This window comes from Crinia signifera, chromosome 4, assembly GCF_055691185.1.
Source record: "Crinia signifera chromosome 4, ASM5569118v1, whole genome shotgun sequence".
Taxonomy (NCBI): Eukaryota; Metazoa; Chordata; class Amphibia; order Anura; family Myobatrachidae; genus Crinia; species Crinia signifera.
The window spans coordinates 275,399,858-275,423,931 of record NC_139220.1 but is presented as its reverse complement, the minus strand read 5'-3'; the positions used below and the strand labels follow the sequence as shown (position 1 = coordinate 275,423,931).

The window sequence follows — 24,074 nt, the reverse complement described above, 5'->3', positions numbered from 1 at the left end:
AATCTGTCTGGTGGGAACAAATATCTGCTAACGTATGGGAGAATATGACAAGCAACCATTCACTCCCAAATGCTAGAAAATAGACAAAATTATTGTTTCGAAAAACGTGTTAAATCAAATGGATTTTAACAATTTGTCTGACTGAACATTGTCTGTTTTCCAGTGTTTGGGAGAAAATGTTGGATTCTCACATTCCCTCATACATTACCAGTTTTTTTGTTTCCATCACACAGATTGGACAGATAAATCTTTAAGTGTGTACCCAGCTTTAGTCAATGGGTTCAGTTTGTGCACATGAAACAAGGAGATGTTAACAAAACTATTAAAAACTATCAATGCTGCATCTCTCTCCAAAATGGTGTTACTTAATAGGCACGTCCTACGCTCCGTATACAATACAATTACAACAAAGTGCATTATAAAAGGGCCAGCAGAATGGATGCAATCTTCTAAATAACTGCTGAGTTATTTTCAGGCTGGAATTCTCAGCTGGAGTAGAAAATGGTAAAACAATTTAGTGCAGTGGTTGTCAAACACATCCCACCTTGGTACCACCAGTCAGCCCATTTACGTTACAATGAAACATTTGTACTTAATGCATCTGTGTATAGATACAATGCTTAGTCACTGGTGTGTGTGTGTGTGTGTGTGTGTGTGTGTATGTATGTATGTATGTATGTATGTATGTATGTATGTATGTATATATATATATATATATATATATATATATATATATATATATATATATATATATATATATGTATATATATTTTTTTTTTTTTTTTTTTCAGTAGGCTCCAGCAGGAGAGGAGGCCCTTATTCTAGTTCACTCTTTCTGACAAAATCTTTCTTAGATGGACAAGACCATGTGCACTGCAGGGGGGCAGATTTAAAATGTGCAGAGAGAATTAGATTTTGGGTGAGTCATTTTGTTTCTGTGCAGGGTAAATACTGGCTGCTTTATTTTTACACTGCAATATAGATCTCACTTTGAAGTAAAACCCCACCCAAATCTAATTCTCTCTGCACAAGTAACACCTGCCTCACCTGCAGTGCAAATGGTTTTGTCTATCTAAGAAATATTTTGTCAGAAAGAGTGAACTAGAATAAGGGCCTCATTTCCTGCTGGAGCCTGCTGAAAAATAGCTATATATATATATATATATTTCAGGGTTGCTTACCTGAAAATTGTTCCTGGACTTCCCTGGTAATGAATGCTTGCCATCACCTGTGGGGATTTAGGTAATTGATAAGAAACCTGCAGTTCCATGGTTTTGCCTATTTGTCCTGCAATCAGGTCTGAATTAGGCTCTTTATCACTCTCCATACATATACCCATATCTCCTGATACCTAATGCCGTCTGAAGAGTTAGCTGTTCTACTTCTATTGCGAATGCATCGGCAGAGTGCGATTATCACTAATTTTGTTGCACATGCTTAACATACCCTCCAACATGACCCATTCCATTCGGTACACAATGCTCTGTTCCTGGACGTCCCTGGTAATGTATGATTGTCATCACCTGTGTTGAAACAACCTTTTAGTCAATTACCTAGTTCTACACAGGTGCTGGCAACCCTACATTACCAGGGAAGTCCAGGAGCATAGCATTGTGTACCGAATGCAATGGGTCATGTTGGAGGGTATGGCTTAAGCCCCGTACACACGGGGGAGATATATTTGCTCAGATTCTCCTTTTCATCAGCGACCAGAGATGGTCGCTGATGAAAGGGAACCTCTGCCGGCTGTGCCGCAGAGGTAATCAGCTGGTCGCGGGAGCAAGCTCCTGCGACCAGCGATTAGAACGGGGCTGAAAACGGGAGCGCGCACCCGGCGATTTATCGCCAGGGCACAGGGCCCGTGCAAGCACCGGAGCGCCCCAGGCGAGTCGGGGTGGGGGCGCCCCGGTGCCGGGGGGGGGGGTGTGTACCTGTCCTGCGGCTGTGTATATAAAGCTTGCGGCGGCGGCAGCGGGGGGTCCCTGCAGTCAAGAAATAACGAGCGCTATCCGCCTGGCTACGCGGAAGCGCTTCTGTTGTGAAAACACTGGCCGCACGACGCACGCTGATTGGCTGAATCTCAGCCAATCAGCGTGCGGCCAGCGACCATATTTCCAGCGATTTCAGCCCCTATCGCCCCCGTGTATACACAGCTTAAGCCTGCTGTTTGTGGGGACTAATATATGTTAAGACCTCCTAACATGCCTCAACAATTACAAGCAACCCTTTTAAATGTATTAATGTCTCATCTTGGCAGTCATGCTGGCATTACTCCCAACTGGGCAGCCAGGGCAATTCAGCATTGAAAGAAGAGAATACTGCTTTATTTGCTTTATTAACACATATGCCACAAATGTGAAGCCCTTGTCTGCCCAGGTCAGGCATGTCCAAACGTTGACCCTCCAGCTGTTGTGAAACTACAAGTCCCATCATGCCTTGCCACAGTTTTGCTATTAGGGAATGCTAAAACTATGGCAAGGCATGCTGGGATGTGTAGTTTCACAACAGCTGGAGGACCAGTTTGGACATGCCTGGTCTAGGTGTTTCCCTATATTAATATTGGCCCACTAATTGTGCTCTTTACTGTTGGCACAACCTGTATTTGATCTGTATTGTGAATTGTGTAACATTTCTAATTATACCGAACTATATAAATGGGTGGGGTATTATTAAAGTCTGCATTGTAATTGTTATACTTACGATTTGGGATGACATAACCAGGCACATGTATTTTTTAACACATAAATAATTGGATTGGATTAAAGGTGGAATAAACAGCTCACTCTGGGCATAGGCGCTTTTACATAAATGTGTGTTTAATACTATGCAAAAGTATTCCATACTGAGAATGTTCAAAACACTAAAAGTATAGATTAAGCCCCCTCACCAATGCTACATCACCGGAACACCAGGGACTTCCATGCATACAATGTATTCTGATTTCTATAAATGGAGATCTCCTTTTCCCCAGGTGATGGCGACACATGGGACCGTGCATCGCCGTCGCTGGGGGGCATACGCACATAGTGATCCATGCTAAATTTCTAAGCGGTCTAGTCAGGTCGCTTAGAAATAGGGCTAAAACCACCCAATGTATAAGCCCCATTATAGTGTCTATTCAGCTTAACACCTAGTTAAATCTAACCTTGTCAATGCAGCCTGAGAATGCACCCCATGCTTGAAGTGCATGGGGTGAACCTCAATCATGGTGCACCACAGGGAGGGAACTACTTTTCTAACCGTCCACCATTTGCCCACAAGCGGGGACCTGCCGGGACCGGGGCATGCATTGTTGGTGTTGGAAGGGGGGGGGGGGTCATGACCATTCGGGGTGAGTAGGCAAGTATGTTAATGTTTACCCCACCCCGAGCCAGTACATTGGGCACCTTAATATACTGGGCAGGGGCCCTAAGTGATTTTGGAGTGATCTGTGTTCCCTGCAACATCCAACTTGGTCAAGGAATCCCAATCAAGCTGGGGAATAATATTGACTTCAATATTGGGCAAACTCATTGTTATCAAAGTATTGGACTTCAGTGGAGGATTATGGAAGAAACGCGCATGTGCATCACTGGCCAGCGATGAAATCCCGCTCCTTTTTCTATTCGCAAGATGATTGACAGAAAGTAGACGTCTGGGGGTGATAACCTGCGTACCTTTAGACTTTGGTTTAATAAAGTGGCAATCATTTACAAGGTAAAATCAACCTGGTATTGGCCTTTACATATGGCTGTACAATGGGCTTTCATGCTCAATATTGTTAGAGGTGTTCCTCCATCCTGAACCTTCTGTGAGGGGATTCTAACGGCCTGTCCTTAGTCTCCGGGAATTGATCATAAACCTGTGTTCCTTTTACTGCTAGCAGGAGAATAATCAAATCGACACACACTCTGGAGTGTCAAAGCGATGTTCTGAGTTTTTTTTTTTTTTTTTTTCAATATCTTTTTATTGATTTCAAAAATAGTACAAACATACAACCAACGTAAGCATTATGGAATACTCAATGAAAAGTACATATCAGCTGTACCGCTTATATAGCAATAAAAAAACATATTGTGTCTACTTTATCGGTTTCAGGTGATCTTTTTCTGAAGCATATCTAGTCTTTGATTCACATAATGCAAACTCGAAACAAACTACAATACATGTAAATAGCCCATAAGAATATTATGGGGGAAAAAACAGGAGAGGTTAAGGAAAGGAATTTTCAGAGAAAAGAAAAGGGGGAAGAATTAGAGAAGTAAAGGGGATTGTGGTTGGTAATCACAAACATATATAGCCATCTATATTTAATTATTCGCCTGGTAGGTCTGTGTAGATTTAAACTCCACCCATGGGAGCCAAATCGCCGCAAACTCCTGGGTGCGCTCTGGAGGTACCCTCAGGTCTTCCATGGTCATATATAGATCCACTCGTGCGAACCATTCTTTAATTGTGGGGGGGGAGGTAGATCTCCAGTGTACCGGTATAACGGCTTTCGCCGCACCATTCAGAAACTTTAGTAGTGATTTTTTGTAGGACCTCAGCGCACCAGGGTATAGGTTTAACAACCAAAAGGAGGGGTTATCAGGTACATCCGATTTCACTATAATCTTAGTAATTGACATAACTTGGTCCCAAAAAGGTCGGAGCGCCCCACACGACCACCAAATATGCAGGGGTGAGCCAACTCCATCATTACATCGCCAGCAGGCGTTCGTTACACCAGGGAACATTCTTGCAAGGGTTTGTGGGCATCTATACCACCGTGAAAGAACCTTAAATTGGGTTTCAATTACAGAGTAGCTGAAAGAACTAACAAAGGTGGCCTGGAACATTTTCGACCAAGTCTCATCGTCTAATTCCAGACCCAGGTCTCTATTCCAGGCCCGGGCATAGGTTGGCAACGCATTATATTTATTTTCTATTAGAAGAGTGTAGCCTCTCGAGAGCAGGTGCAAAGGGCGCGTTGTTTCCCTGCACATACCCTCAAAAGGTGTCAAGGCTCGGCCAGCTGCCTCACGTACGTCCCTCCCTTGCACAAAATGTTTAAGTTGGAGATATCTCCAAATCTCTGATGGAGGTAGCCCCCATTTCTCCTGTAAGTCTGAAAGGGGTAATACCTTGTTCCCGTCCATTAACTGGCCCACCCGATGGACGCCATGTTGCTTCCATTTTTCAAATCCTAAACTATCAACTCCGGGGGGGAACATAGGGTTATCAAACAGTGGAGTAAGGGGGGATATTAGGGACGTAACACATGAGAGTTTCCTCAGTCTTTTCCAACAGGTTATTGTGGGGCCTACTGTGGGATGTATTATGTTGCCAACCTTGGGAAGCCAGGGGTAAAGCTCAATCGGCAGAGAGAAAACCTCGCTTTCTATATGTACCCATTGTTTGGCATCTATTGAACGCGTCCATTCCAGAACCCGACTTAAAATCACGGCTTCGTGATAAACCGTGAAATTAGGGAGTTGCAATCCACCCATCTGCTTCCTTCTAAAGAGTATATCATGTCTGAACCGTGGTCTCTTATCCCCCCATATGAATGACCGGACTTCATTCTGTAAGTCTCGGAACCAGGCCTTCGGGATATGGATAGGTAGCGTTTGTAAAAGGTATAGGACCCTTGGGAGGACATTCATTTTGATCACACTGATTCTTCCTAGCCAAGAAAGGCGTTTATTGCCCCAACTCCTAAGTTCAGTGCGAAGTGTGAGCAATAACTGCCTAAAATTATCAAAAAGGCGAGACATATCAGGGGACAACACAACACCAAGGTATTTAAGGCTAGAAGGGTGCCAGGCAAAAGGGAAGGATTGCCTAAGGTGTTCTATATCACGAGGGGCCGAGGATACATTAACTGCAGCAGATTTGCTCATGTTTATTTTAAAATTTGAGAGATTCCCAAATGTCCGAAATTCTGCCATAAGGTTGGGGATAGAGATAACGGGGTTTGTCAGTGTTGCCAACAAATCGTCCGCAAACAGCGCCAGCTTATGGTCCACTCCCCTCACCTTTAAGCCCGTGATATTTGGATTGCGTCTGATGGTGCATGCCAGAGCCTCCATACACAGTATAAAGATCAAAGGGGAGAGAGGGCACCCCTGTCTGGTCCCATTGCCAATATGTACCGGCTCCGAGAGGGTCCCATTGATCCTTATCCGAGCCGTGGGAGACCTGTAAAGCGCCATGATGCGCTGCAAGCACTCCGGGCCTAGCCCAATGTGTCGCAACACCCCTTCCATAAACACCCAACTTATCCTGTCAAACGCCTTCTCGGCGTCGGTCGACAGCACTACCATGGGTATGTTGTGTGTAGAGGCCTTATAAATCAAGTCAATAGCCTTGATCGTGTTGTCCCGTGCCTCTCTCCCAGGGACAAAGCCCACCTGATCAGAATGTATTAGGTCCGGTATTAAACGCTTAAGCCTATTTGCTATAACTTTTGCGTACAATTTGATGTCTGCGTTCAATAGGGAAATGGGGCGATAACTAGCGCATTGACTCGGGTCTTTATTTTCCTTCGGGATCACTGTAATATGAGCTGACACTGAGTGAGGCGAGAAACCACGGCTCGTCGATACCTCATTAAAGGCAGTCAACAGTTTTGGCAAAAGTAAGTCTTTAAAAGATTTATAATATGAAACAGAGAAACCGTCAGGTCCGGGGCTCTTTCCAGACGGGGTCTCCTTTAGTGCTGTATCCAGTTCCATCAGGGAAAAGGGGGACTCTAAACTGGCGCTGTCCTCTCTCGACAACCGGGGAAGACCCGCCTCACGGAGGTACGTCTCCACCAGGTCATGGGAGGGAGTTTGCGCCCCCCCAGCATTAAGGTTGTACAATTTGGTGTAATATGAGTGGAATGTTGCGGCTATATCGCGTGTAAGGTGGCGCTTGGCCCCCCCCGGGTCCTTTATCATGTCAATATATAACGTGGCTCTCTGGGAGCGTAGTGCCCTTGCCAGAAGCCTGCCTGGTTTGTTGCCCCACTGGTAGTAACGATTCCTACACAATTTATAATCACGTTTGACGTCTTCAAACAACAAGGTATTAAGTTGAGATCTCACCTCAGTGAGTTCCTTAAGCGTTTGGTGGGAGGGGGTGGACTTGTGGGATGTCTCCAATGAACGCAATTGTTGTAGTAAGTCTAATTTCCTACTCATTTTTTCTTTTTTTAACATTGCTCCCAATTGTATGAGTTTCCCCCGTACCACACACTTATGTGCTTCCCACACTGTGAGACCCGTGACGTCAGGTGTTTCATTTTCGGAAAAATATTCCGTAAGTGTTGTAGTCAGTTGTGGTTTACATCTAGCGTCAGTGAGAAGGTTTTCATTTAAGCGCCACGTACACTGTTTAACATTAGCTATGGCCGTCGTGATAGACAAAAATATAGGGGCATGGTCTGACCAAGTCGTCAGGCCTATATCTGTATCTTGGATCAAATGTAGATACCTATGGGACATTAAAAAATGGTCCAATCTGGAGTACATATCGTGTGGTCTAGAGTAAAATGTGTAGTTTCGGTCTACTGGGTGTTGTAGCCTCCATGTATCTACCAATTGGTGTTCATGTAGGGCCCTCCTAATCTTACGATGTGAAGCCGTAGAGGGCCTGCCTGCGGGACCTGAGGTGTCCATCTCCGGCTGGAGTGCCCAATTCAAATCTCCCCCCACCACCAAAACGCCTTCCACCAGCGGGGCAATCTTATCCAAGACTATAGGTAGGTAGGAGTGTTGCATTTGGTTCGGCACATACAGATTAACAAACGTGTAGGTCTGTTCATAGAGTTTACACTTTACCACTAGTGTCCTGCCCTCCTCCAGAGCTATTGAGGTCACGTCTTTAAAGGGGAGTTTCCTTGACAGGAGGATGGCCACTCCCAGTGACTTGCCTTTTGTGTTATTATTATAAAAGGCCGTCGGGAAGTTACGGTTCGTCAACGTGGGAGCAGCGTCAGCCCGGAAATGCGTCTCCTGTAGGAATGCTACATCAGCCTTAAAAGCATAGAGGTCTCGTAGAACCCTTGAGCGTTTCTCGGGAAGATTTAGGCCTTTAACGTTATAGGAGACCAGCTTAATAGCAGTTAGTCTCGTGTTAGCCGCCATCATGGGTCGGGTGGTGGGGGGCGGGGCCTGCGCAGGCTCTGGAGGAGGGGTACCAACCACATCGAGAACAGAGACAGAGGTGAGGAAGAGAGAAAGACAAGTAATTATAAGAAGAAACAATCCAGGAAGTAATATTACAGTGTTCATCATATGAAAATACTTCATCTAAAAACACATACAAAATCACAATGCCGCCCCTTGAAAATCCGAACATACAAAACGTATCCGGTTCCAAGGAAAAAGAAAAAAGATGGCGGCATGGGGGCACTGGGGGGTCAGCGCCGACAACAAACCCCAACTTTGCAAAAACAATATTAAACCCATCGTAACCTTTAAGAGGTTGCGGCCAATCCTTTATCCATCTCTTACTGTACTTAGAGTCCCATCACTGTTACAGTTGAGTCCCTGTTTGTAATCCTTACGGTCTGGGTCGAAGGTCATGGGACTGATCCTGTGACTCAGGTTCACATGTAAAAGCGTATGGTCAGGTCGCTTGCTTGGAAAGACCAAACCCTCGAACAGTCCAGTCGCAATGACACAACAGGGTTAGAGGGTAGACCCTCAGTTAGAGGTAGATCTTCTTGGTGACCTCTGGTCCAGCGGAGGCCTAGGGTTTCGTTGGACCACTTGCCAATCGTTGTTAGGGTGAGCTAATTCTGGCGGAATAGAGCGCACCAATGGTTCTTGCCAATCTGGAAGAGCAACTATAGGAACGTCCATGGCTCGGCAGAAGGCCGTCAGATCCTCTGGGCCCCTAAGAGTATAGAGCTTGCCGTTATGTGTAGCTTGTAGGTTGAAGGGGTATCCCCATCTATATTTTAGGCCCAATTTGCGGAGTTCGGTTGTCAGGGGGCGGAGGGCTCTTCGTTTTTGAAGGGTTGACCAAGATAAATCCTGGAAGATCTGGATCTGATGGTCTCCCTGTATGGCATAGTCGCTCTGCCGTATTTTGCGTAAGACGTCTTCCTTCTGAGTGTAATAATGTAAACGGCAGATAACATCTCTCGGTCCATCAGTTGGTGCGCCCCTGGGTTTTAAGGCACGGTGGGCTCTATCGAACTCAATTTGAGTCCCCGGGTCTTGTCCCAACAAGCCATTAAACACTTTTGTAAGATACTCAATGAGACTCTGTGGTGGGACGTCTTCAGGGATGCCTCTTATCCGCAGATTATTACGACGCCCCCTATTGTCCAAATCATCTAAACGGTCGTGCAGCTGTTGCAGCTCCACCGCCTGACGAATGACTGCGGTCCTCAGATCGTTATGTGAGGCTGCAGAGTCCGCGGTGAATTCCTCCACAGTGGTCAAGCGAGAGTTTAATTGCGTCATCTCTAACTGTATGGAGGCAACTTCTGAACGGACGGTCTCTCGCAATCTCTGTTCTAGCTGATCCAAGTCACGTTTCGTCGGCATAGTGCTCAGCATCTGCAAGACTTGTGATATACCTCCTGTATCTTGTGCGGGCACCTGCTCCACAGATCGGGTACTTTGAGGGTCAGGGTCGGCAAATTGTGTTAGGTTAGGCGTAGGCGGGATTACGGAGTCACCTGACGAAGGGGGGTTCTGTTGCGTTAGAAACTGGCGCATTGAGGGAGGCTGTGCGGATTCCGAGTGGTGCGCACTGGGACCCTTCTGAGATTTACGGCCTTCCATTTGGGTGGTCTTCTTACCCTTCACCATGGGACTTGTGATTTTATGCTCTTCCAGTGAGCTCTAGATTCTCAGGCGAGGAGGGTCTAGGGCTGCTAGTCAGGTTGTCGAAGTCGTTGTCAGCACCTCCCCCCAGAAAGTGGCTACTGCAGCATCAGCATGACATGGTTGTCAGGCGTGCACGTACCATCTCCGCACACCCAGGGGCCCAAGTGCTCCGTAGGAGGGGGGCAGCTCTTTTGTGTCCACTTTGGGGTAGGTCCCAACTACCCTGGTATATAGACAGTCAGTGTCCAGTACCTGGGCACCTGTGATGCAGTGTAACCTGGTCTGTGGTAACTGCTTATTTCACTACTATATGATTTATATCAGTTCAGTTCGAGTCACCCTTGTGGGCTTCTGTCCCCTACTCAGGGGTGCTGGGTCTGCCTACTGTAAGCTGGGGGCGTTGGGAAGTGCTGCAGCTCCCTATTTCTTGTGCTTACACTTGTAATTGCAGGCCTCTGCCACACGCAAGATGGCCGCCGCTACAGGGCTAGAGTGGGGGATCAGGCTGCTGTGTTTGTGTGGGGACAGGGCAGAGGACCCACCTTGAGCGCTGTGTGGGTCTGGGAGGCTGTCAGGTAGGAGCCTGGGTGACTGGCTTGCCTCTGGGACGTCTCCCCGCTGTTTTGCGCTGTCCGCGCGTCGTGGAGCTCGTGCTGCGGCCCGCTGTAAAAATTTAGGTCGCGGCTCCCGGTTCTCGGGTAGGCCGCAATCCGCGAGTGACCGCAGAGCGGTCACCCCGACTCCGCTGCCGCCCGCCGGGTCTGCCGCTTGCTGCTGGGGCTCTCGGGCGGTCTCCTGTGCTGGATGTCGCCCTCCGGTGCTTGATTTAGCGTGGTAATGTGCCCGATTAGGCAGGAGCTCCTGGCGTCCACGTCTGCCTTCAATGGCCGCTCAGCCACGCCCCCCGATGTTCTGAGTTTTTAATAGCCTAAAGCTCACATATATTCATTTTCTTATCTATTACATAATGGGTTTCACACATATAATTGTATTCCATAACTATACACAAATCACAACTAATTGGCACACCCCAGCTTGTTCACATCACTACTGATATTTGGTTCCCCCACATCTCCTGGGCGTACAGCCAGAAACACAAATAAACGTTGTGCTAATTATAAAGGATTTACGAGTTTCCTTCAAGGTAACATTCTTTTAAACTAACTAAACTAGATATAATGAGAAAACACAATACATTACATCATGATGCATACAAAATGGCGTATATGAAGCTACACAGAATAACCAGAATCTGCCTCTCTCAAATGAGAAACACAATACATTACATATATGATCCATACAAAATGGCGTATATGGAGCTACATAGAATAACCAGCAACCTGCCTCTATCAGTCCCTTCTATTGATTCTATATAGGGACAATATACGTTATTTGCCCTGAGCCTCTCTGCCAATCAGACCAGGCGATGCCCTGATTAAGTACGTTCTATTCCCATGGGCCCACCCTGAACACATGGAAAGCAACATGCTGTCCCGCACAGACAGAGAGTTCAGGTCGCTGTCACATGGATCACTAAACAGGTTCTTGTTCTCTTTCTAGGTAGATTGCTTTCACAGCTTTATCCATGGCTTCAGCATCATCATACTGACAACGGATCAAACGAATGTTGTGATGATCATTGTTTTTGTCAGCTTTCTTTTTCTGTGCTCTCTTATTGTGGTTTTTAATTTTCTTGGCAGTACATGCAAAGCAATACAAACAAAGCTTGATTAATACATAGAAAAGCAGAATTACGCATATAATTTTTGCTAACCATGAAAGTATTCCCATAAACCATCCTCCTATACCCTTATACCAATTGGATGGGTTTAACCAACTGAACCAACTATCCTCAGTGAATAACCAATTACCCTTGTGCTGTTCTGCAAATTCCTCTTTAAGAGTTTTGACAATATCTAGATGCTGTTCAATGGTTTCCTCTATGTAGTCAGACTGATTGAGGTAATTACAGCAAGCTTCTACCACTATCAGGCACAAACCCCCCTCCTTGGCAGTAAGGTTGTCTAGTACCATACGGTGAGCCCTAACTTCTCGTTTAACCATTTTTATGTCCTCCAGTACTAGGTCAAAAGTATCATCATATATCCTGGTTATATTGTCCAGTAATTTAGCTAGGTCACTAACTTGTCTGTCATTGAAAGCGGTCCCTGCGGTCCCTATATTAAATATGTTTCCTATAGTTACCCCTAACATTGTACCCAAACCAGTATTAAACAGGGAGTGGTAAGATTTATGATGGCTGCCTCTTTCCCTGAATTCTCTCTTATTTAATCTGTTCGGGAACTTTGCTTCCATGACATCTTTTACCCCTAGTTTTTCTGGGATTACTCTGGCTATGGTACGCTAACACAGTTGAGATACACATTAACTTCCACCAGGGCAGATGGTCTGGCCTGAGGTGCGTTATCATTTTGACAACTTAACTTTGCGTGGGTAAATGATCTGGTTCGTGTTCAACTGTGGGAGGAGTGTATCCACGTCTCTTTTCCAAACACTTTCACTGAGGTTGGGGTCGTCAGCAACACTTGGAACGGACCATCATATCTTGGTTCCAGTGAAGATCTCACGTGTCTCTTAACATAGACCCAATCTCCAATCTTTAGTGCATGGGGTTTATGGTTATGGGCTTTGGTTACTTAAAAAAACAAAACTTAAAAATGCAAATCAGTTAAATATTCATTTAAAGACTTCACATATGCCGTCATGTTCCCATGCTTAAACTGTAATTCTTGGGAAAAATAACATCCTGTCTTTGGTTTAACTCTAAATAGGATCTCATATCCTGGAGTTGTTCTTATTGCAAATAAGGCCATGGGTAAGCATTCTACCCATGTTTTGGCAGTCTCTTGTATGGCTTTTTGGACTTTTAGTTTCAGAGTGCCATTAAAGTCTCTTGATTTGGGCACTGACCTGTAGGCCTGTATAATATTCTGCATTATTTCCCCTGTGTAATGACTACCTCTGTCTGATTCTATTACTTCTGGTACCCCATATCTGCAACTACTTCAGCTATTATCTTTTTGGCTGTGGTCAGGGCATTTGCTTTAGATACTGGCCAAGCCTCAGGCCATCTGCTGAAGATATCTGTGCAAGTTAGGGCGTACTCATACGTGCCACATTTAGGCGTGTGAATGTAGTCTATTTGGAGTCTTTGGAAAGGGAAATATGCTTTTGGCCTGTGTCCCAGGCTTGTCCTGGTTCGTCTTCCTGGGTTGTTTTCTGCTCATATCCAGCATTGGTCGGTGTAGTTCTTAGTTGCCACAAAGAAGCCTGGAGCCAGCCAATATTCTTAGACTGTCTTAGTCATCTGTTCTTTGCCTTTATGGTCTGGTCCATGGGCTACTTGAATCATAGGTGCATATAGTGTTCTTGGCAGGCACCATTTCCCTTCCTTTTTCCAAAGACCCACACAGGATTGCTGGGCTCCCATCTTCTCCCATACTTTGTGTTCTGTCTTTGCTTGTTCTTGTAGTCTGATGAGTATCTTCATATTAATTTCTGCCTTTGTCTCTTGGACATATATTCCAGCTGTTTTCTTCTCCTTTACAGCTGCTTTCTTTGCTTGTTCATCTGCAAAAGCATTCCCTTTTACTTCTTCTGTGTCTTCCTTGGTGTGTGCCTTTGTCTTTATGACTGCCATTTGATTTGGTAATCGTAAGGCTCTGGTCAATCTCTGGATCAGTTCTCCATTCTTGATGGGTTTTCCTGTTGCAGTAAGGAAATTTCTTCTTTTCCATGGATGCATAGTCGTGTGCCACACCCCAGGCATAACGTGAGTCCATGTAGATATTCACTGACTGTCCTTCAGCCATCTCCAAGGCTCTTGTCAGAGCTGTAAGTTCTGCTGCTTGGGCTGAGGTACCGGCTGGGAGTGGTTCTGCTTCCATGACATCATTTGTGGATACCACTGCATATCCTTCATATCAGTGCCCATCCACATGAGAACTGGATCCATTGGTGTCAAAAACATTTTTTTTTAATTGGTTTTTCTTCAATTTTCCAATCAGGTTGCACTTCTTGTTTCATCATGGATACACAGTCATGTATTATAGGTCTCGAGGTATCTTCCTCCTCTTCTACTTTTGAGGTATGTGTATCTTCTTCTACTCTCCCTTCTATTGGACCGTCAGGTTCATCATCAATAGGTAGTAGAGTGGCAATACTGTGCATCGCTTGATAGTCACATTGCTTGCAGATAGCAAGGCTACTTCATACTTGGTGAGTCTGGCAGAACTCAAATGCCGTGTAGAAGCTTGTTGCAGTATTTCTGTCACTGCATGTAGAACTTGAATGATGAGGGTGTGATCTAGAACGACATCAGCACATTTTTCCTTTAGTATTGCAGCTGGCTTGTTTGATCTGTTCAACTGCTTCCACTTGGGCTTGTCTTTCCTCATCAGATTGGGTTGCTGTTTTCTTGGTTGCATCATAAAGGGGTTGCATGAGGGCTGAAGATCCCAGTATCCAGTCTCTTACATACGAGGTTAAACCTAGAAATGCCCTTTTCTTTCTTAAGGTGTCTGGGAATGGGGCGTCTAGGATTGCTTTCACTGGCTCTGTGGTGAGATGCCTGGTAATCTGTGAGATGCAGTGTCCAAGGAATATGACTTTTTCTTGTGCATATTGTAACTTGTGCTGAGTTACTCTGCAATCTTCTTCCGATAGAAATATGAGTAGTGCTACTGTTTCTTCCTTGCACTTTTTCTTGGTTGTTGTGGCTTTGAGTAGATCATCCACATACTATAACAATTGGTTTCATGGGGGTATAGAGGTCCCCCTTTCTTCAGTATCGTAGACGGCCTCTGTAAATTCTTCCATCTTCTTCACTTGCATACCCAGAGCTTGATTTTGTGCCTTGCTTAGAGGATACTGGCATATTGCTACTGGTACGGTATTCGGCTTGATGATCAGCTGTACATTCATCTTCGCTACATCGTTCTTCCCTTTTGCCCATACCTTGTCTGGAACTCCGAGATGTGACAAAGATTCAAATGCTGTCTTCTCTGCTGGTTCTTGCAAGAGGAATATCTGGACAGCTGCTTGTATCTGCTTGTATTCTTGGGGTTTCAATGCAGTTTGAATTACAATCTTGTCCCCGCGATACAGTATGCTTGCTTGTAGTTTTTGCATTAGATCTGCTCCCAACAGGTTCACTGGGCATATAGGTGAAACTAGGAATTCTGCTGGTACTTCTTATGGGTGACCTTGCACCTGAATATTCATCTTCTTTGTCTTGTTCAGGTAAACTTGGTCTGTTTGTAATGAGGGAAGGTGGAATATCCTCTTTTCTGATCACTGTTTTGCTCGTCCCAGTATCGAGTAAACAAAAGATCTCTTCTCCCCCTGGTAGAGTGATGTTCACAAAACCTTCCATTGATTTGCTTTTGTGAGGGGAGTGCATAAATGTTCTTGACTGGGGCGCCCAAACTTCAGTCTGAGCTTGTTGGTCCTATATTTTTGAGGCCATTTCTTCTCTTCTCCATGTAGGACTTGTATTGCTTACAGTGACGTTTCATGTGACCGGATTTCTGTTACCAGAAGCACTTTCCAGAGGATGAACTCACAATATTTCTTCTTTCCCTCTGTGCTACATACTTTTGGTACTTCGGTCACAATGAATACTTGTTTTGGACTTGCTCCTTTCCTCTCCTTTTCCTCTTTCTTGGGCTTCCAGAGCTTCCATTGTGTCCATTAGTTGGTCTGTAGGCTGATGTGCTGGCGATGCATCTTTGGTTACGATTGTAACACCATCTCTTGAGTCTTTGGATGAACTGGGTCCCACTGTCTTCAGTTTCTCTAACTTCTGCTGCTACTTCCACAATTTGACCATGGTAATCTGTTGCTGCAGCTGCTTCTGTATTTTCTATGTCCCGTAGATCTGACATTAAGAGCTTACTTTTACATATTTGGGCCACATCCACCCAGGCTGCTGTGTGTAGGTCAGACATTATTGTTTCCATATACACACTAAATTGAAAAGGGCTTTTGTATGGGTCAGGACAATCTTTTATGATTGCTGTGGCTTCCATGACAGAAAAGGGTATGTACTGTTCTCTTCTTAGAAAGGGTGGTTGATTATCTTGTCTTGCTCTTGGGTTTACATAAGCATACGTGCAAACTGGGTATAATTGCAAAGTTCCTTCTTTGGTTTCAGTATAAAAAAACCTTCCTTGCCCCTGGGGTATTATGTGGCTGCAATCTGGTCAACATGCGAGGGACAGGATAACCACATGATGGGCAAATATTTTCTTCACTGTCCATTATGCTTGTGCGGTCTAGTCATAATAACTGGGTATCTTAGTGGGGGTCCTTCTGCCACTAAAATCTCTGGGTGTCCAATCTCCTTAATTTCTGGTTCATATGGAGGTGGATTTCTGTGGTTCTGTGATGGGGCAGGATTATTCTGTATATGGGGGGTTGTGGTCGCTAGACACACTGTCTTTATTCTGCTTTTTCTTATTTTCTTCTTCTCATTTCTCACTGGCCAATACCCATGTGTGCCATGTCTGTTTTTCCTTTCTGTCTTATTACAATATTACATTGCCGGAAGTTTTTTCATTTCTTTGAATCAAATTGTCCTTCAGGAGGAAATTTTCCATTTTTGAAAATGTTCCTTATTCCTGTACTTCATGTGGACCTACCTCTTCTCTCATTATTTCTCCAAGGGTGCGTCCACCCTTGGTATTAGAAGTTCCCATTTTGCCTTCTCAACTTATTAATACGATTTTATTTGTATTTAATTTTAAAAAATGTATTTAAAATAAACAAATAATAATCCAAGTACCACTTTTCAGTACTGTATCAATTATTGAAAAATGGGTTGCTGTCACTACAGTTTACTTCTTTCCTGCTGATTATATGACACCTATAATCATTTTATGCCTTCCGCTTCACAGTCTTCCTACTAACTGATCAGCTATACATAATGAGTAGAGTATGGACAAAAGATTCTGCCTGATTCGTCTCTTTTTATTATACCTTCCTTCTCTTAATGACACATGCTCTTATGCCGTATATGGGGTATTGGTGACCATTTACTTTCTTAAAACCAGTTACATCTTTTTCTGTTCTGGTTAATATACAATTTTCTTCTCCCCTGCCTGTCACAAACCACTTCAAACTACCATCACATCAATTACAACTATCTGAACTTTGTGATCTCAAAAAAACTATCAAGATCTATTACATCACACATTTATCATTTAAAATTTGCCTCTATCTTTGTAAACATAAAACACAAATACAATCTACTGTATGGCAACAATTATCACTATAACAAACGTTACAATCAGACAATATTCAACATTTTCCCTTATAACATTTTCCCTTATAACATTTTCCCTGAGACAAGGAGGCAGGACAATATGAGAAGCGCTTGAATCAGAGAGAGAAATAAGTATTCTGGCAGAGATATCAAGACACGTCAAGTAACAATTGGCGAAAATCGCTTATCAATTTGTTACTTACCGCGGTTTGACGTTTGTTGGGATCTCTGGTCAGATACTGGTCATTCCTCCGTCCAATTTCTTGGCTTTCCCGGGTTTCGGCACCATGTAATGTTAGAGGTGTTCCCCCATCCTGAACCTTCTGTGAGGGGATTCTAACGGCCTGTCCTTAGTCTCCGGGAATTGATCATAAACCTGTGTTCCTTTTACTGCTAGCAGGAGAATAATCAAATCGACACACACTCTGGAGTGTCAAAGCGATGTTCTGAGTTTTTAATAGCCTAAAGCTCACATATATTCATTTTCTTATCTATTACATAATGGGTTTCACACATATAATTGTATTCCATAACTATACACAAATCACAACTAATTGGCACACCCCAGCTTGTTCACATCACTACTGATATTTGGTTCCCCCACATCTCCTGGGCGTACAGCCAGAAACACAAATAAACGTTGTGCTAATTATAAAGGATTTACGAGTTTCCTTCAAGGTAACATTCTTTTAAACTAACTAAACTAGATATAATGAGAAAACACAATACATTACATCATGATGCATACAAAATGGTGTATATGAAGCTACACAGAATAACCAGAATCTGCCTCTCTCAAATGAGAAACACAATACATTACATATATGATCCATACAAAATGGCGTATATGGAGCTACATAGAATAACCAGCAACCTGCCTCTATCAGTATGGGGAGATACAGCCATCTAACGATCATGACTTAATGTCCATAATTACTCACAGAAGCTCTGTCCCCGCTGGGTGTAATGGATATGTGCACTTGCATAGGACTGCATACCAAAGTGTGGCTTTGTATATTATACAAGCTTATGTTCAATACATTATATTTCAGGGGTGTTTGGAAAATGCCTTCCTACTTCGGTCCCACCAGTGTCTAAGGTAGAACACATCGATGGAATCCTGGAAATTAACAACCGTAAGCTACAAGTATATTCCCTAGTACATTTAATTGTATTTAACAGCCCCGCTTCATACAGCTAAATTTGTAATTGTCTAATTTACTATATATTTATTTAGGACTTATTCCGGAAGGTCATCCAAAGAGAAGCTTTATAATGGAAGGAGACATTTATACTGTGAGTTCTATCTGTAAATGTCTGCATCCAGTACATGAAATTTGTCAACCCTGTCACTCACTCACAGTTCTGTCATTATGTCCTGTACTAAAAGGAGGTAGTGCATTATATATGAATCAAAAGCTGCCAACTCAGTGGAAGAGTCTTTAAGCAGAAATCTGCTGTTATACTCCCATATTACATTTTCTTCTTTTGTCCACAGAAACCTTTTAGTTCATTCAGCCCCCGAGCTGTACAATGGCCGAAGCTCAATGGTGTTGTGACCATACCATATGTCCTATCTGACGCCTATGGTAAGTACAAACAATATACAGTGGGCCGGATTCTGAGGTGGACGCAAGAGATGCTGTAGCTTTGTCTTCGGAAGCAGCGGATAAGTTATGTTAAGGCAGCAGGAACAGTCTTATGTAGAAAGACACCCACTGCCGGCTTCTCAGATCCACTGCACTTGATCACAATCGCTGCAAACATTGGATGCCTGAGCCTTCACTAGGGTTGGTGTCACCCAGTGTAGTAACTCATGGTGTCATCCCCACCCCCATCTAAGGTAAAAATGACAGAACTTGATTCGGAATTAGGAATTTTAAAGTTTTCAATTAGTTTACTTAGGGACAGATTTACTACGCTTAAAAAGTCATACAATGGAGAGTGATAAACCACCAGCCAATCAGCTCCTTACTTTAATGTAACAGACTCTGTGAAAAATGACAGTTAGAAGCTGATTGGTGTTTTATCACTCTCGATTTTATCACTTTTCAAGGTGTAGTACATCTGGCCCTTAATCTGAGGGTTCTAAAAAAAATGGCACCAGATTCAACTTTTCATTGGGTTATAGTGTTCCCGCTACGTATGTGGAGGGGATGGGCCAGGGACTGGGGTGGCTCTGAAATTGTGTGGAGGTACCCTGCCTGCCTCACCAATGGGTGCGGTCCAGCCCCTTCTACGTCACTACTGGGGTGTCTGCATCACTGATGATAAGGATGCCTCCGCACAGCCTGCACGCTCCCTTGCTGTCGCTGTTTGAGTAGACGCACACGCACGGCATCTATTCTTATACACTTAAAGATCACATTTGCAGCCATGCACATGGTTGGGAATTTGCATGTGTAGGGCGACATTTACCTGATCGCTGGGCTCCAAGGTCTGAATTGGACCATTATGCTGATGTGACGCTTATCGCTGGGCTCCAAGGTCTGAATTGGACCATTATGCTGATGTGACGCTTATCGCTGGGCTCCAAGGTCTGAATTGGACCATTATGCTGATGTGACGTTTATCATGTGTAGGTCTGACAAGTGTTTTCTCTCTGCAGAACCAGATCATAGGAAGAGCATACAGGAGGCAATTATTGACTTACAGAATGCTACATGTCTTAGTTTTGTGCCCCGCACCAACCAGCGAGACTTCATCTCCATTGAGCCAGATTTTGGGTGAGGAGAAGTTTTTACGTATTTGCTAGATGAAAGGAGTGTTTCCTCACTGAGATGAGTAGTTTGGACAGTACAAAGGAGTAGTGTAATTAGTTGCAGGCAGGGATGCCGACAGCTGTGCTGGGCCCAGGTGTACTAAGCTTCAAAAGTGATACAATTGAGAGTGATAAACAGCCAGCCAATCAGCTCCTACCTGCCATGTCACAGACTGTGTTTGAAAAATGTCAGACAGGAGCGGATTGGCTGTTTGTTTATAACTCTCCATTTTATCACTTTTGAAGTTTAGCGCATCTGGCCCAATGAGAGGAGGTGGGGTCAATGCAGGGAGATATGGCCAGCTCCCCTCCGCAGGAAATATAATTTTGTTTAGCTTCTAGCACAGGGGGATGCTGGCATGGGGGCAGATGGTTGCAGATGGTATTCAGCGGGGATGAGGTGGATAGATGGACAACTATAGTTCGTCAGTAAAAAAAAAGCCAAATCTAAAAGCCTTCAATGCTGTTGGAAATGGCAGCGTTAATTGGGGAGTGCCGCTATTTCCACTGGTGGAAATTGCGGCACAGATCGAATACCCCCAATACACCCTTTTCCGAAACGATTATGCAATCTGGCTAACTAATTACGTGATGGATTCTTTGGTGCCCGATTACACATTTTCTGAAGTAGGAGAAATATTGTGAATATACAGATGGAGCGCCTCTCATTTTTGCTGGCGTTGCGCCAGCGCCAGAATCTGGCGGAGAGGCGCCCCAACTGACTGAGACGCATGTGCGTCTCACACGTACGCGCGTCTAAGTTTCCCGTCGGCGGGAGGACGGGAACCCTGTCCGTCTCCACTTCAGGGAGACGGGCAGGGTTAGGGGGGGGCAAGGCGGCAGGGACTCCGGGCGAAACTCGGCTAGGCGGCGGGGACCCAGGGGAACCCCGTTGTAAGGCGACGCGCGCGCGTCTCCTTACGGCGGCTGATGGGGGATGGCGGCTGGCGAATCTTCCGCCATCCCCTGCAAGAGCGAGACCCGCTCCATCTGTACATTGACTTCACTACATTACACTTATTATATTGAATAATACAATTTAATTGAATAAGGTGGTATTGAATGTGGAATTGATTTTTAACTCACTTTTCTTATCACATACTATGTATTTAATCCTACATATTAAAATTCTTAATAAAAGTTCTATTTTACTGATATAGTATGGTTTTGTGCACCAATCAGGGCGATCTTGATTCTATCCTCTTTCTCCCAAGTGAATCATTATTCTAATGACTGTGGTAGCTACCCCCTCTTACTAAAAGTATGGTTCAAAGTTCAAACATATCTGGGGACAAGCACCTCTCACTTAATGTGTGCCATTGTATGTCAATTACGTTTCTGATACATTGGGGGCCGCCAGATTGTTACTGATCTAACTATTCAGAGGAAACCGGTGATATCACTGTGCCTCATGTCATTGGCCCTTATTCTGATTGACGCGTACTTTACCGCATACTTTCGGATCGCGTCTTTACGGCGTCTGCGCATGCGTGGAGAACGCAACGCGCATGTGCCACGCCTTGACTCCGTACCAGTTCGGCCAAATCCCGTCCAAAACTGTTCCCCGCAATCATTCGGGAAATATGGGCGTATTATGGGCGTCATGCGGAATGACACATGGGCGTAGTTTCAAAGTGGGCAAAACGGGGCGGAAACATGGGCGGACACGGGGGAGTACACTTATGTTGGGGGGCGTACATTCGGATAGCACTCCGAATGCACGCGATCAAAAAGGGCAGAAATGTGCGGTGTCCACAAGTGTACTATTGCTTTGCGGACACCACTCGTTCATGCGGTAGGCGAACGTACCGCCTAATGACTACAAGCATTAACACCTGAACCCAATAGAATAGACTCCTTTACTCATTACTCACTAATAGGCCGCTTGTCAGTGCTTTAATTGAAACCATTGCTGCTTCAAGGAAACCTTACTAATCCCCCACATATGCTGTACTTGTCAGACAATTTAAAACTGCTAACAATGGACATGACTGAATATTAATACTATCAATACACATGTGTATTCGACATGTACTCATGAAACCACACATTTTTGGTAAAGTAAACAAATTTATTTCTATACATGTCACAGTCAATGCCACTGTGATGCAATGAGCAAAAAATAAAAAATCAAAAAAATAAACAACATGGCAGGAATGTAACAAAATAAATAATAATACAAAACAAATATAATTGCACACAGATGGACTCCAGCACCTCCTATGTGCCACTGCACATGCAGCCAGTGGGAAATGAGGAGGCTGCTGGCCCTTCTACAGCAGGCCAACCTGCACCTGACCATTCTACAGCAGGGCAACCTACACCTGGCCCTTCTGCAGCAGGCCAACCTGCAGCTGCCTCATATGCACCATCAGCAGAATCATTTGGAACACAACCGGGGACTTCACAAGATAGTACCATGGCCATCACTTCAAGTACAGCTGACAGTAATGGCAGGCAAAAGAGGGCAACAGGGGCACCAAAAAGGACATATGAAGCAAGGGCTCATCTGGTTACCCTCAGCACGTGATTGGACACAAGAAGCTGACACACACAGCACAATGGAAGATTTGGGACCACATAACGGTGGAGATTAATGCAGCCACAAGTTCATTTGCGACCACGTTTGGCCTTGGTAGGCTCCTTGGCCTGTGCAGCAGCTCTTCTGGCACGGGCAGATGCTGGGGCAGGTGGAGCAGATGATGTTGAGGGGTTGGCTGGTCTACCCCTCCTGCCAGCAGGGAGTGTTGCCGGTGGTAATGCACCAGAAACGGATGACATTAGGACCCTGTTGCTGGTAACCAGCTCCACCATAAGCTCATTATGGTGGAGGAGGAGATCATTTTGGCGGGTGGCTTGCTCGGCCAGCACCTGAGCACTTGCAGCCATGGCCTGATGTGACTCAGCCATGGCCTGCATGCTCGCAGCGATGGCCTGCTGGGTGCTGACCAAGCTCGCCAGGATCTCCTCGGTCCTACGCATCCGTTCTGATGCCAAGTCTCCCTGCTGGTTGATGTCCCCAAGCATGTTGGCCAAGGCGGCCAAATCGGCTTGGGCCGATGGCTGCTGCTGCACAGGCCTACCCCTGGGGCCAGGTGGCACGGACTCCTCCACCTCCTGAGCAGAGTCGTCACCAAGCGGTGGGGTGTCTGTGGAAAAAGATAAACACAATTAGGACACATTCTAAGATAATTACTTGCACAAGTTTAAGGCATGACCAATATTTACCTTCAATAAAAGACACAAACACTTCAGCTGGGGCCTCGCTATCCATCGTGCTCACCCCCCTGATCTCCTCAACTGATATACAGCTCTCGGCCATCAACTCCAGGGGGGTGAGCTCTAGCCCTGATGGCATGGGCCCGGCCCCAGATGTCTGGCTGTGTTCCCACCGCTTGGTCATCTTCCTCTTCAGGTTGGTTTTGAAGTCCTGCCACCTGCAATGTAAGTTGACATATTAATACATGTCACTCCAGATGTTAGCTGTTGCAGCCATTGCTCTGTGCTACATATTACGACATGTGATTAATGTCCAAAATATAATATTACATGCAACTATGATATCAACCGTTACAATACACATTCACAATCACCCTACTCTAACTCTCAACGAAATAACATGGCAATAATGTCTGTGTATCGTAACAACCTCACGGGCCATTTGCAAAATCCATCTAAGCATCAATTCAATCATTACTTGGCTATTACTGGGCACATGTATCACAAAACAACTTGCCTCTTCTTCACATGGTCCGTCTCACGAACTTGTGGCGCTACTTCATTAATCTCTGCCGTTATCTGTTCCCAAATCTTCCATCTGCGTGTGTGTGTCAGCTTCTCCGATGGACACTCAATCCAATCACGTGCTCGGGGAACCAGGATGGCAAGCTCCTGTGCTTCATATGCCTTATTTTTTTTTGGTGGTTCCTCTGTTGCCCTGGCTCTCCCCTTGCCACGTCCATGGCCACGCCCCCTGTCACGTGTCGCTGCACTTGAAGTGCTGGCCATGGTACTACCTTGTGAAGTCCCCGGTTGTGTTCCAAACAATTCTGCTGATGGTGCATATGAGCCAGCTGCAGGTTGGCCTGCTGCAGAAGGGCCAGGTGTAGGTTGCCCTGCTGTAGAATGGTCAGGTGCAGGTTGCCCTGCTGTAGAAGGGCCAGCAGCCTCCTCATTACCCACTGGCTGCATGTGCAGTGGCACATAGGTGGTGCTGGAGTCCATCTGGTCAAATAGTTGC

At 45.0% G+C, this 24,074-nt stretch overlaps 1 protein-coding gene across 1 annotated transcript in view; it reads left to right on the top strand.

Moving 5' to 3' along the window:
- The window catches only part of ASTL (astacin like metalloendopeptidase), a 43,551-nt gene that overhangs the window by 887 nt on the left and 18,590 nt on the right, over positions 1-24,074 (top strand). The window contains exons 2-5 of the mRNA XM_083180239.1: positions 18,126-18,209; positions 18,311-18,369; positions 18,572-18,662; positions 19,682-19,799. Coding sequence (XP_083036365.1) covers positions 18,126-18,209; positions 18,311-18,369; positions 18,572-18,662; positions 19,682-19,799 — 352 coding nt within the window. The remainder of the gene's footprint in view (positions 1-18,125; positions 18,210-18,310; positions 18,370-18,571; positions 18,663-19,681; positions 19,800-24,074) is intronic.